The sequence below is a fragment of the Symphalangus syndactylus genome, chromosome 11 (assembly GCF_028878055.3).
Source record: "Symphalangus syndactylus isolate Jambi chromosome 11, NHGRI_mSymSyn1-v2.1_pri, whole genome shotgun sequence".
Taxonomy (NCBI): Eukaryota; Metazoa; Chordata; class Mammalia; order Primates; family Hylobatidae; genus Symphalangus; species Symphalangus syndactylus.
Window position 1 is genome coordinate 130,410,442 of NC_072433.2, and position 12,406 is coordinate 130,422,847.

General features: G+C 49.7%; 1 protein-coding gene across 5 annotated transcripts in view; it reads right to left on the bottom strand.

Annotated features, from left to right (window-relative positions):
* ZDHHC7 (zinc finger DHHC-type palmitoyltransferase 7) overlaps positions 1-12,406 on the bottom strand; it is a 36,428-nt gene that overhangs the window by 8,503 nt on the left and 15,519 nt on the right. For 4 of the 5 annotated variants that reach the window (XM_055299765.2, XM_063612513.1, XM_063612515.1 and 1 more), the window contains exon 3: positions 7,352-7,683. In XM_055299765.2, the coding sequence (XP_055155740.1) occupies positions 7,352-7,666 (315 nt within the window). In that variant the 5' untranslated portion in view covers positions 7,667-7,683. Of the gene's footprint in view, positions 1-5,806; positions 5,918-7,351; positions 7,684-12,406 lie in introns of all 5 variants that reach the window. The other variant, XM_055299764.2, reaches the window with a different exon arrangement.

Consider the following 12,406-nt stretch of genomic DNA (forward strand, 5'->3'; position numbering starts at 1 on the left):
AGGCCAGAGCTGGCTGCAACAGCAGAGGCTTTCTTCTTTGGGCAGTGGAGATATGTCGTCAAAACCATGTTTGTGGGAGACAATGCTGGGACCTGTGGCAGGGTGGAGTAAGATAGGCAGACCTGCCTGGGGGTTCCAATGCCTCCAGAAGAGGAACAAGGCCTTGTGTCTGCTTCTTAGCCTGGAGCCTGCACTTCACATAGAAATCACAGTTCTGGAGAATGAGACCCACAGACATTGGGAACAGCAGTCAGGGCTGCAGTGATTGTGCAAAGACCCATGTGGGTGGGGCAAATGGAAGGTGGGAGCTAACAGCCTGGGAGATGGCAGAGGTGGTGAAGGGCTCTGCCAACAGCAGATGGCCCTGCTGGAGCTCCTTAAAATACAGGTGCCTGGCTGGGCTCCAGGGCCGCAGATCTGAACCTCTGCAGGGTGAGGGTTGTCATCCAAATTTTAGAAAGTTCAGCAGGTGAGTGTCCTGCAGAGTCAGAGACTGCTGCCCGCTGGATTCAGGGCTACCAATGGGCCAGAGCTGCAGCCTCGGGCAGCACAGGCAGGGGGCCCCAGGAGGGGCTCCAGGGCAAATGTGAGCATTCACTGCCCAAACCTTCCCCGAGGTTTACTTCCTCCAAACAAGGCCCCGTCAGTCCCATGGCCCTAATATGGGGAAGCTGTTTGGGTCAAGATCAAAGTGTTTCCTAACACGCTGCCTCCTTAAAGAAGTTAGAAAAGGGTTTAAACTTATCTTTGAAAACTTAAATCAGAATAAGTAAAACATTTTACTGGCTGGGCAGGGTAGCTCACGGCTGTAATCCCAGCACTTTGGGAGGCTGAGGTGGGTGGATCACGAGGTTAGGAGTTCAAGACCAGCCTGGCAAAGATGGCTAAACCCCGTCTCTGCTAAAAATACAAAAATTAGCTGGGCGTGGTGGCCTGCACCTGTAATAGCCCAGCTACTCGGGAGGGTGAGGCAGAGTACCCGGAAGGTGGAAGCTGCAGTGAGCCAAGATCGCGCCATTGCACTCCAGCCTGGGCCACAGAGCAAGACTCCGTCCCCCCAAAAAAATTTTTACTTAACTTACATTCCACAATTTGGAGTCTTTTTTTTTTGAAACAGTTTTGCTCTGTTGCCCAGGCTGGAGTGCAGTGGTGTGATCTCGGCTCACTGCAACCTCTGCCCCCGGGGTTCAAGCGATTCTCCTGCCTCAGCCTACCAAGTAGCTGGGATTATAGGTATGCGCCACCACACCCGGCTAATTTTTCTTACTTTTAGTAAAGACAGGGTTTTGCCATGTTGGCCAGGCTGGTCTCGAACTCCCGACCTCAGGTGATCCAATCCCCTCAGCCTCTCAAAGTGCTAGGATTACGGGTATGAGCCACGGTGCCTGGCCTGGAGTCTTTAATCAACTTTCCTCCAACGATCTAGGGATCTTAACACTGCTTTGATTTATAAAATCCCACACCGTTGCATATATGCCCCAGGTGACCATCGAGTGTTACACATCTCCTCAGAGGAAATGGGCCAGATTTTAAAACTCCAAACACCATAATTTTATGAGCCACGCATGCACTTTTCCACAGCAGCAGCAAGTATGATACGATGTGGCACGATACACTTCTGGAAAGTGGCCACCCCAACGCTACCCCAGTTTTTGGTCACTTATGACCATGGAAAGGCATTTCGAAGGGGAAGCCAAGTACGCATTGGGTGATCCTCAGGGACCTGAGACTGTGTGGGATTTCAGGCACTTGCTGGGTCCAGGGATTCCTTTTTGCTGCTCAGAACCCTGGACAGACAATGAAACTCTTCAAGGGCATGGTCTCCTAGGGGTTTCAAGGAGGGGTTCCTTCCACCTGAGGCCCAGAGTCTATCACCTACATTTTCATCCTGAGCCTTTCGAGGTGTGGTTTGGCAGAAACAGAGACCATATGCAGAGGGGGTGTGCATGGCTGCACCATCTCAAAGGGCCTCACCAGAATGTGCCCACGATGACAGCAGCAGGGGCTGGAGCACCGTTTCCTCTGTACTCATGGGGCATTCTTCTTCCCACCAGAACAAACCTTCCAAGTAATTGAGCACATTCCTCAGTTCCCATTTTAACCATTTCGGGAGGTTTTTTCTAAAACACTTCTTGAATGTTTCCCGCCCATCTTCCTGTGGGACTGACCATAGGCTCCAGGCCATGGGATGCCTTCAGGCTCCTCCCTCCCACCCCAAACACCCGGCAGCCTCCCTTCAGAGGTACTCCCTGATGAATCAGCTGTTCCCTCTCCTGGTGCCCCTGCCCACATCCCACTTCCAGTCTGCCCTGATGAGACAAAGCAGCCAACCAGGCCCAGACAAGGTGCTCTGTGCCACCTCGCCCTTCCAGGGCAGTTAGGCTTTGCAGAGCATGCTTCCAGTCCTCTCTCCACTGCTCTCCACCCCAGCTCCCTGTCATGCAATCTGGATCTCCAGGGCCTAACCAAGGGGCAGGTAAGAATGGGGCCGGGCCTGTGGATCTGCCTCCTAATTTATGGAAAATGCTGGGGACGAGGAGCACATCAAAACCCAGTACAGGGATGTAAGCTGCAAACAAAGAACGGTGTTTCTTCAACTTAAACCCCAAGGGAAAAAAAGAGATTGCCGGGACCACAGAGATTAATTAAAAGAGATGTTAGAGACACATAAACCAATCACACTGTGTGGATCCTTATTTGGATCCTGATTCAAGGGAAAAACAATTATAAAAGAATTGACAGGCCAGGCACGGTGGCTCACACTTGTAATCCCTAGAACTTTGGGAGGCGGAGGCAGGTGGATCACTTGAGGTCAAGAGTTCAAGACCAGCCTGACCAACATAGTGAAACCCTGTCTCTACTAAAAATACAAAAATTAGCTGGGCATGGTGGCACATGCCTGTAATCCTAGCTACTTAGGAGGCTGAGGTGACAGACTCACTTGAACCCAAGAGGTGACCGTTGCAATGAGCCGAGATCGTGCCATTGCACTCCAGCCTGGGCAACAGAGTGAGACTCTGTCTCAAAAAAAAAAAAGAATTGAGACAACTGAGGAAATTTGAACTCTAACAGAATACATGGTATTAAATATATTGCTTTACATGAGCTACCGGTATTGAGGTTATGTTTTTGCAAACAGCCCTTTTAAAAGATACACACGTTTACAAATGAAACAAAAGAATGAGTGAGATTTAGGCGGGTTATCTGGGGGAGGGGAACGGCGTGGGCAAGGCCACCACATGAGGTGGTGACAGGCTCAAGGTGGAGTGCTCTTCCTACCGTGAACATTTGGAATTTCCCATAAGAAGTGAAATTTTGAAGGCCGGGGCTCTGAAGATAGACAATCTGGTTCAAATCCCAGCCTGGCCTCTTACTGGCACAGCAAGGCCTCGTGTTCTCACACGGATGTTCCACCTACGTCCCAGCACTGCTGTGAGGGTGGGAGGAAAGCACACTTTTGGCAGAGCTCCTGGACAGCAGCCGCGGACCCATGAAGGGTACCTCCGGAAGGCACTTGCACGGCGGCCAAGAAGGCTCATGGGCATCCACGGGGCTGGCATTGAAGACACAGGCTCTAACAAGTAAAGGGATGCAGGGCTCAGGGCCGTGGGTGGCCTTCCTCCCTCCCAGCCCTCTCACGATCCCAAAGTGAAGCTTGGGATCAAAGTCGCATCCTTCCACAGCAGGGTTCATTGCTCTATCAGTAGGCCTCTGACCCCGTCTTCCCCTCCACTCCTCACTCAAAGCACCAATGACTTTCCTCAAGTGACAATACAAATCCCAATTTGTATTGTTCAGGCCAGTCCCAGCAAGGACTGCCCAGTCCTATTGATTTAGAAAAATGACATGAAGTCCCACTAGGGTATCTGCCCCAACCCCTCAACTGTTCAGAGGTGATGTGATGGTTCTAGTTCAGCCTGGAGTGGACCCTGGTAGGGTAAAGACATGATCTGTGGAGAGAAGAAATCAACTCCCCACTGGGAGGACAGAGGTGACACCTGACCCTGCTGGGCCATGCCCACTCTCCCTTTCAGAAAAATAGATCTGGACATCAGTGACTGCCACTCCACCTGCTCTGGGGACTGCCCTTCTTCCCTGGGCAGCAGGAAAGCCAGGACTTAAGACAGAAAGACAAAGCCGGAGGACAGCTGCCAGCCTCTCCCCTCTGTCCACCTTCCACTCCACAGCCTGCCAGCAGCCAGAGGCGTCCTTGCCCTGGGGCTCTGCATACTCCCCCTTCCTCAGTTTCATTTACAGTGACTTCTGTCGGTTTCTGTCACTTGTCACCAGAGGACTCAAGCAGACATTCCTCCAAAGAAGACACACAGATGGCCAAACAAGCACATGAAATGATGCTCAACGTCGCTGGTCATTAGGGAGATACACAGCAAAGACAGTGAGATACGGCGTCACAAAAGAACAGCAATAATGTCTTGAAGATGTGGACACACTGCAGGTGGGAATGTAAAATGGTGTGGATGCCTCGATGTTTTGGGTTTTTTTGTTTCATCATTCCCTTCCCCACAAGTTTTTTCTCCTTTTTCTTTTTTTTCCCTCAGTGGAGACACTTTAGAGAATACTTGGCAGTTCCACTAAAGGTTAAACATAGAGTCACCATATGTCCCAGCGACTCCACTCCTAGGTATATACCCAAGAGAAATGAAACACCCATCCACACAAAAACTTACACATGGCCGTTCAGAGCAGCGTGATTTGTAACAGCCGAAAAGCGGAACTCGCCCAGATGCCCATCAACTAACGATGGCTATAAGCGAGACAGGTCCGGCCAGAGCATGGAATATTATTTAGCCCTAAACCAAATAAAGCACTGATCATGCCACAGCACGATGGACCCTGAAGACACAATGCCTGGTGAGAGCCAGGCACAAAAGGCCACAGACGTGATGACTATGAAAGTCCCTCAACAGGCCGCCAGGCGCAGTGGCTCACGCCTGTAATCCCAGCACTTTGGGAGGCCGAGGTGGGCGGATCACAAGGTCAGGAGATTGAGACCATCCTGGTTAACACGGTGAAACCTCGTCTCTACTAAAAATATAAAAAAATTAGCCGGGCATGGTGGTGGGCACCTGTAGTCCCAGCTACTCGGGAGGCTGAGGCAGGAGAATGGCATGAACCCGGGGGGCAGAGGATGCAGTGAGCAGAGATCACGCCACTGCACTCCAGCCTGGGCGACAGAGCAAGACGCCTTCTCAAAAAAAAAAAAAAGTCCCTTAACAGGCAAATTCCACAGAGACAGCAGATGAGTGGTTGCCAGGGGCAGAGGGCGTCGGGTTGGGGGGATCAGGGAACGGGGAAGTGATGGCTAAGGGGTGTGGGGTTCCTTTCTGAGGTGATAAAAATGTCCTAAAACCGACTGGGTGATGGTTGGACACTCTGTGGATGCACTGAACACCACAGAACTACACACAAGGATGGATTTAGTGCTATGTGAATTAAATCTCAATCAAAACACCCCTGACATCCAGGATCAACTTCTCCCTCAGAATGTTCCATTCAACATTCTCTGCAGTAACGCAACAAGCAAAAGAAATCTGCCCACCAGGGCGGCAGCATGCCCTGCACACACCTTCTACCCCGACTTCCTGGCCACCTCCAGCTCGCCAGGCTTCTGGGGCCTTTTCCCCAGGAGCAGGAGCGGGGTGGGAGCAGGAGCTGGACTGCTGAGTAGCTGTAGAGTCGAAGCACAGAGGAGGAAGGGGCAAGTGCACTTGTCAGCAAAGAGGAGCAAACTGCTGAGGAGTCCCAGCCAGGCTGACCCTCCCCCATGTCCCTACCCCACACTCACAAGTAGGAGGTTTTGCACAGACTCGGTTCCCTCACCACAAGTGCCCACAAGGGTTGGGTCCAGCCCAGTTTTCACAGTGCGGACAGATGGTCGGCAGTCACTGGATTTTTCCTACAAGGCAATATTCCAGTAAAAATCACTGAGCTGGACCTGGCTCTGTAGCTGGCCCTCTCTTTAGTCGAAGTGCCTGGGCACTTTGGGCAGCAAACAAGGGGTTTCTGCTGCAGCCAAGGAAGGAGAGGGCGGAGACACACAGGGATCAGGAGCAGGGTCTGGCTCCTAGAGGGAGACTTGCTGCGTAAAAGGAACTGACGAGACAGCATTTAATTCTCTGAAGGCACAAACCAGTCGGAGAAGAGACTCAGTTATGGTCAAAGACTCCACCATCAGATCAGGCTACAAAGCCACTGGCAGACTTTGCTTCCAACTTTCTCCCCAAGGTACCACGCCCCAGCTGCCCACTGGTTAGGCCTATAATACTGTCCCATTCGCAGGACAGCTGCCCACGACCTCTACTAGTAAAACAGGAGACAGTAAACAATGTACATCCAAACCCTGAATAATTAATTCAGATAAAGCAAAGACAGATAAAGCCACACGCAGACCACATTCTGTGAGCTGATCTGTTTCAGTTCATTCTCAAAAAAGAGTCCTGGTCAGGCGCGATGGCTCATGCCTGTAATCTCAGCACTTTGGGAGGCCGAAGCGGGTGGATCACCTGAGGTCAGGAGTTCAAGACCAGCCTGACCAACATGGTGAAACCTGTCTCTACTAAAAATACAAAATTAGCCAGGCATGGTGGTGCATGCCTGTCATCCCAGCTACTCAGGGGGCTAAGGCAGGAGAATAGCTTGAACCCGGGAGGCAGAGGTTGCAGTGAGCCAAGATCGCACATTGCACTCCAGCCCGGGCAAAAACAGCAAACCTCCGTCTCAAAAAAAAAAAAAAAAAAAAAAGTCCTAATCTTATTAACGTCTGGGTAACTTCTTTAGAGAAAGCTTAGAAATAGACAAGAGCCCAGTAGATGTTAAATTGACAAACTGGGAGTCCCTATACCATGGTTTAAAACCACTGTTTTAAAGCAGTGGCAAGAACTTTTTTCAAATGAAAATCTACTGACTCCTAATACCTGACTTCGCATGCCTGCAGCTGCTGGGCATCTCCTCCGAGCTCTGCGGGCAACCTGGAACTCACTCACTAGAGGTGACAGATGGCTGAGCTGCAAGATCTGTACGATCGGCCCGAATGCCCTTCCCGAATTGAAGGATGTCTCAAAACTCAGCAACAGCCTCAAAGCCCAGCTGGAAGCTGAATCTGGTGGCCTGCCAGGCATCAGGAACTAGGGGTATTTCACTGCGCTAGGTCTGGCCTACGTTTATTCTCAGCCTAAAGGTAATCTGCTCCCAAAATGAGCTCCATCCACCTTTCTTGTTCCACCCCCATGTCAATCTGTCCCTGTGCACTGCTTCCTCCAAAGGGTCAGCCACACCTGAGGACACTAGACCAGACACAAGAGAGCCACCCAGAGACTCAGCCAGTACTCACAGGGTCGGTGAGCATGGTTCTCAGGTGGGATGACAGGGCAAGCACAGCCAAGCAGTTAAAGATGACACCGTTGACCACAGAATACCAGAAGTCTCTGGAAGGCAGCAGCATGACGAAAGTCACCACGAAGTCTGCATAGGCGACCAGAAGCCACGTCATGACAGCACAGATCATGCCGCAGCCGTCACGGATGAACCAGACCCTGTCAGCCACGTCAGCCTCGGAGGAGGAGGACGATGAAGAGTCATAGTTGTCATTTTCAGCCAGGAGAGGATGATGTTCGACGTCCCGGAGCCTGTGTCCTGATGGCTGCATGATTTCCCTGACGCACCCTGGGGAGGGGGACGACAGAGAGCTGGTGAGGCTCAAAAAGCTCACAAGCTACCTTAAATATATCGTGTTACAGTTTGTCCTTGGCCATTTCATGAAGTTAGTCTAAATACACATAGTGGGAAAGAACATAAAAACATAACTAAGATCTGAATTTTTAAATCTCTGACTTGATTGACTGCTTTACTACAACACAGTAAGTCCCACAGTGCAGGTTATGCCTACATATACAAAACTGTACCTATGGCCAGCCATGGCCACATACAAAGATTATGGAAAGCACAGGCTAGACACGAAGTCCCAGCACCGGGTTCCCTGGCAGCGTGGAGAGGAGTTCTGCTGTATCGCTGTGCTTGCTCCTCTGAGCCCCACCTGTCCCTGCTCTGCTCAGCAGCTCACCTCAGTGCTCCCAAGCAGGTGCTCGGCACACACTTTAGCGAGCAGCATGATGCAAGAATGACGAGTAAGTCACTGGTTCTCTATTCATCTTTACACCGCCTCATACACATTGACCTCATCGGTCTTACCTGTTTTTTCTCAGTTTGATTCTCAGTTTATCCTCACTTATCTGTGATGTTTTTGGAGCAGACTCCCATTTTTATATCTCTGTTCCTTGACACTCTACCCTGCTTCTAGAATGCCCTTCATCTCTATTTTAATCTTTTTTTTTTTTGAAACCAAGTCTCACTCTGTTGCCCGGGCTGGAGTACAGTGGCGCGATCTTGGCTCACTGCAACCTCCGTCTCCTGGGTTCAAGTGATTCTCCTGCCTCAGCCTCCCGAGTGGCTGAGATTACAGGCGCCCACCACCACGCCTAGCTAATTTTTTGTATTTTTAGTAGAAATGGAGTTTCACCATGTTGGCCAGGCTGGTCTCAAACTCCTGACCTCAGGTGATCCATCTGCCTCGGCCTCCCAAAGTGCTGGGATTACAGGCATGAGCCACCGCACCTGGCCTCTATTTTAATCTTTTAAAAGTTTCCTGTTTTTGTTGTTTTTGTGAACACAGTCTCCCTCTGTTGCCCAAGCTGGAGTGCAGTGGCACAATTGCAGCTCACAGACAACATGTGACTATGTTGCCTGGGCTGCTCTGGAACTCCTGGGCTCAATCCTCCTGCCTCGGCCTCCCAAAGTGCTGGGATTACAGGTAGAGCCACCATGCCCAGCCTTTCCTTCATTTATTAATCCACTCTTTTGCAAGCCATCCTTTTGACACTTCTTCCCTATTTCCAATAGCATCTGATTTCTGAGAACATAAAAGATCTAAAGAAACTAAAGAAAAAAGTAGGACCGGGCACAGTGGCTGACGCCTGTAATCCCAGCACTTTGGGAGGCTGAGGTGGGTGGATCACTTGAGGTCAGGAGTTTGAGACCAGCCTTGCCAACATGGTACAACCCCGTCTCTACTAAAAATACAAAAACCAGCTGGGCGTGGTGGCACGTGCCTGTAATCCCAGCTACTCAAGAGGCTGAGGCGGGAGAATCGCTTGAACCTGGGAGGCGGAGGTTGCAGTGAGCCGAGATCACGCCACTGCACTCCAGCCTGGGAGAAAGAGCAAGACTCAGTCTCAAAAAAAAAAAAAGAAAAGAAAAAAGTGGGCCAGCTGCGGTGGCTCACACCTGTAACCTCAGCACTTTGGGAGGCGGAGGCGGGTGGATCACGAGGTTACAAGTTTAAGACCAGCCTGGCCAAGATGGTGAAACCCCGTCTCTACTAAAAATACAAAAAATAGTCGGGCACAGTGGCAGACGCCTGTAATCCCAGCTACTTGGGAGGCTGACGCAGGAGAACCGCTTGAACCCGGGGGGGTGGAGGTTGCAGTGAGCCAAGATCGCACCACTGCACTCCAGCCTAGTGACAGAGTGAGAGTCCCTCTCCAGAAACAAAAAGAAAAAAGTGCACTTTTCCTGGTAACTGTTTCGACTGCTTCTTTGATTGTATGCCCTTCTCTTATCGGTGTTTGCTCTGAGAGTTGTAGTATCACAAAGAGCCAGGGAAAGGAAGAAATAGTTAATTTCACCTTAGCTTTCCCACGGGGAGAAAATACTGACAAATATTTTAACGAACTGACCCTGACACCTTCTCAGAGCAGGAGTGCTCTTCATGTTTTAAGCAGGCAGAGTGCAGAAACCGTGGCTTCTAAAATGTGAATAAAGGAGAGTAATAAGAATGTTCTCAGAGGTCAGGTCACTACAACTGAGTAACAAACAGCACTGGGTGCTGTTTTTCAAATCTGGGTGTGACTTTTTCTTTTCTTAAATGCAACTGGAACGTAGCAATTACGAAAACATTTGCCGAGTGAACATGTGGTGAGGATTCATTCGCCAAATACTTTACAAAATTTCCTCTCTATGCAAAAATGCTGACTGGTACAAGAGCAAAATGAAATTGTTTTCCAAAGTCAGTAAAATAGCCGTATTTTTCAATCAGATAAAAGCAGCTTTTAAAAATGTTTAAGGATGGGTGCAGTGGCTCATGTCTGTAACCCCAGCACGTTGGGAGACAGGCAGAAGGATCATTTGAGCCCAGAAGTTTGAGATCAGCCTGGGTAACAGAGTAAGACCTCATCTCTACAAAAAATAAAAATTAGCCAACATGGTGGCTTGTGCTTGTAGTCCCACCTACTAGGGAGGCTGAGGTGGGAAGACTGCTTGAGCCTGGGAGGTTGAGGCTGCAGTGAGCCATGATCATGCCACTGCACTCCAGCCTGGGTGACAGATCCTGTCTCAAAAAATAAAAATAAATACATGCTTAAGGCTGAGTGTGGTGGCTTACACCTGTAATCTCAGCACTTCAGGAGGCCAAGGCGGGAGGATCTCTTGAGCCCAGGAGTTTGAGACTGGTCTGAGCAACATGGGAAGACCCAATCTCTACAAAAAAAAAAAAAAAAAAAAAATGTTTTTCATTAGTCAGGCGTGGTGGCATGCACCTATAGTCCCAGCTGTTTGGGAGACTGAGGTGGGAGGATCGCATGAGACTGGCAGGTTGAGGCTACAGTGAGCCACGATCCCACCACTGCAGTCCAGCCTGGGCAAGAGTGAGACCCAGTGTCAAAAAAATTGTTTTAATTTAAAAAACTTTTTAAAATAAGCATTTAAGTGAAAAAAAAGAAATTAAAGATCAAAAGAATTTGGACAGACCCCTTAGCCAGCCATTCCTTCAGTATTTTCTGAACCTACATCTTCTGGATCTATCTGCTCAACATCCACTGCAAACACCTTTGCAGCACCCATTTCCTCTACATAAACCCCATTCACTCTGCAGGGCTTAACTTTTCTCTCTTCTAGGCAAGCCATCCTGAAAATGGAGTTCTCTTTCTTCTGAGGAGCACTTTGTGAAGGGGTCTCTAGACATCAGATGTGACAATCTGGAGATGAAGGCTGAAACTGCTTCTGCCTGCACCACTAGTAAAGCCTGACTGTCGGGGGGCTGAGAAAGTATCTGGAAGTTTCTCTGCCTCCACTGAAGCCCTGGGCACGTTCACCAGCTCTCCCTCCCAGGTACTTACCACTTGCTACCTGAGAGCTCTTGCAGGTCCCACCTCCCTGCCTGACATCAGCCCCTCCAGGGGGGGTCTGGGTCTCCTCCTGCTCTGTTCCCCTTGTGCCTTGCATGCTGTCTGGCATACAGCAAGGGCATGTTTGCTAAAGGCAGACGCAACAAAAAGCAAGAAGTCCCTCTCTCAGATTCCAGTCACCTCCTGCTGATTTCCATCTAAGTTTCTTGGTGAATCGTATCTGTGGGCCCAGGTACATCAAGGCCACAAGCTGAAAAATTCCTCTGAGCAGAACCATTTTGTTTTATGGTGACTTCTCTAATAGGATACGTTCCATGAGAAGAGGAAGGGTGCTTGCCAGGCAGTAAAACAAGCTATACTTTTGTCAGAACGCAATGTTTGGGCAGTCTGAGCTCTCTCCAGAAAGCAGGGCCCCTTGAAAGTCTTCTAAAGGCACACATGTGACACCTGAGCCAGCTCAGCTCCACCTTCCCAGTTCAGGTCCTGGTGAGACCCCCATGGAGTGCAGGATGCTGCTGTGGCTCCATGCCTGACCTGCGGGGTGCGGATGGCAGGCACGGCTGTGTAAGGAGAGCGCCCACAGACACCAAACACTGGCCATGGCAGGACGTTCCTATAAGCATATATTAGGGTGACATATAACACTTGAGGGCTTTAGTGCCGTATCTGTAAGATCCATTAGAAATCAATAGGAAAATACCATGAGATCCAAAAATTGCTTTATTTTCAAGAAAGCAACAAACGAATATAGCAAGGTTAGGCTGGACAAATACAGCTCTCAGTAACAAAGTGCACTCGCGTCTCTGAGTCACTGTATTTACACTTGAGTAATGCAACAGGAAGGGAGGGGAAGAAACGAAGAAACCATTCCTTTACATGGAACCTAATCTAAAAGCAAACAGCACGGCCATTTGAGATGCAGTATTAAAATGCACACATTCCTTAGGAGTAAGGGCACAGCCTTATTCTGCACTGAATTCCAAAACCACAGTTGACTTCATACCCAAGACAGTTTCTGAGGGAACCGTGAAAACACTGGGCACTGTCACACAGATGTCCCAGCATCACTCTTCTACCCTAATGGCCGATTTAATGGGATTTTCTCAACACTCCTGAACCTAAGCTCTTTCTCCGCACGTTAAATAAAGCCCTGTTTCCCAGAACACCAAAAGCAACACTACAGATCTCCATATTTAAAGGGACAACCA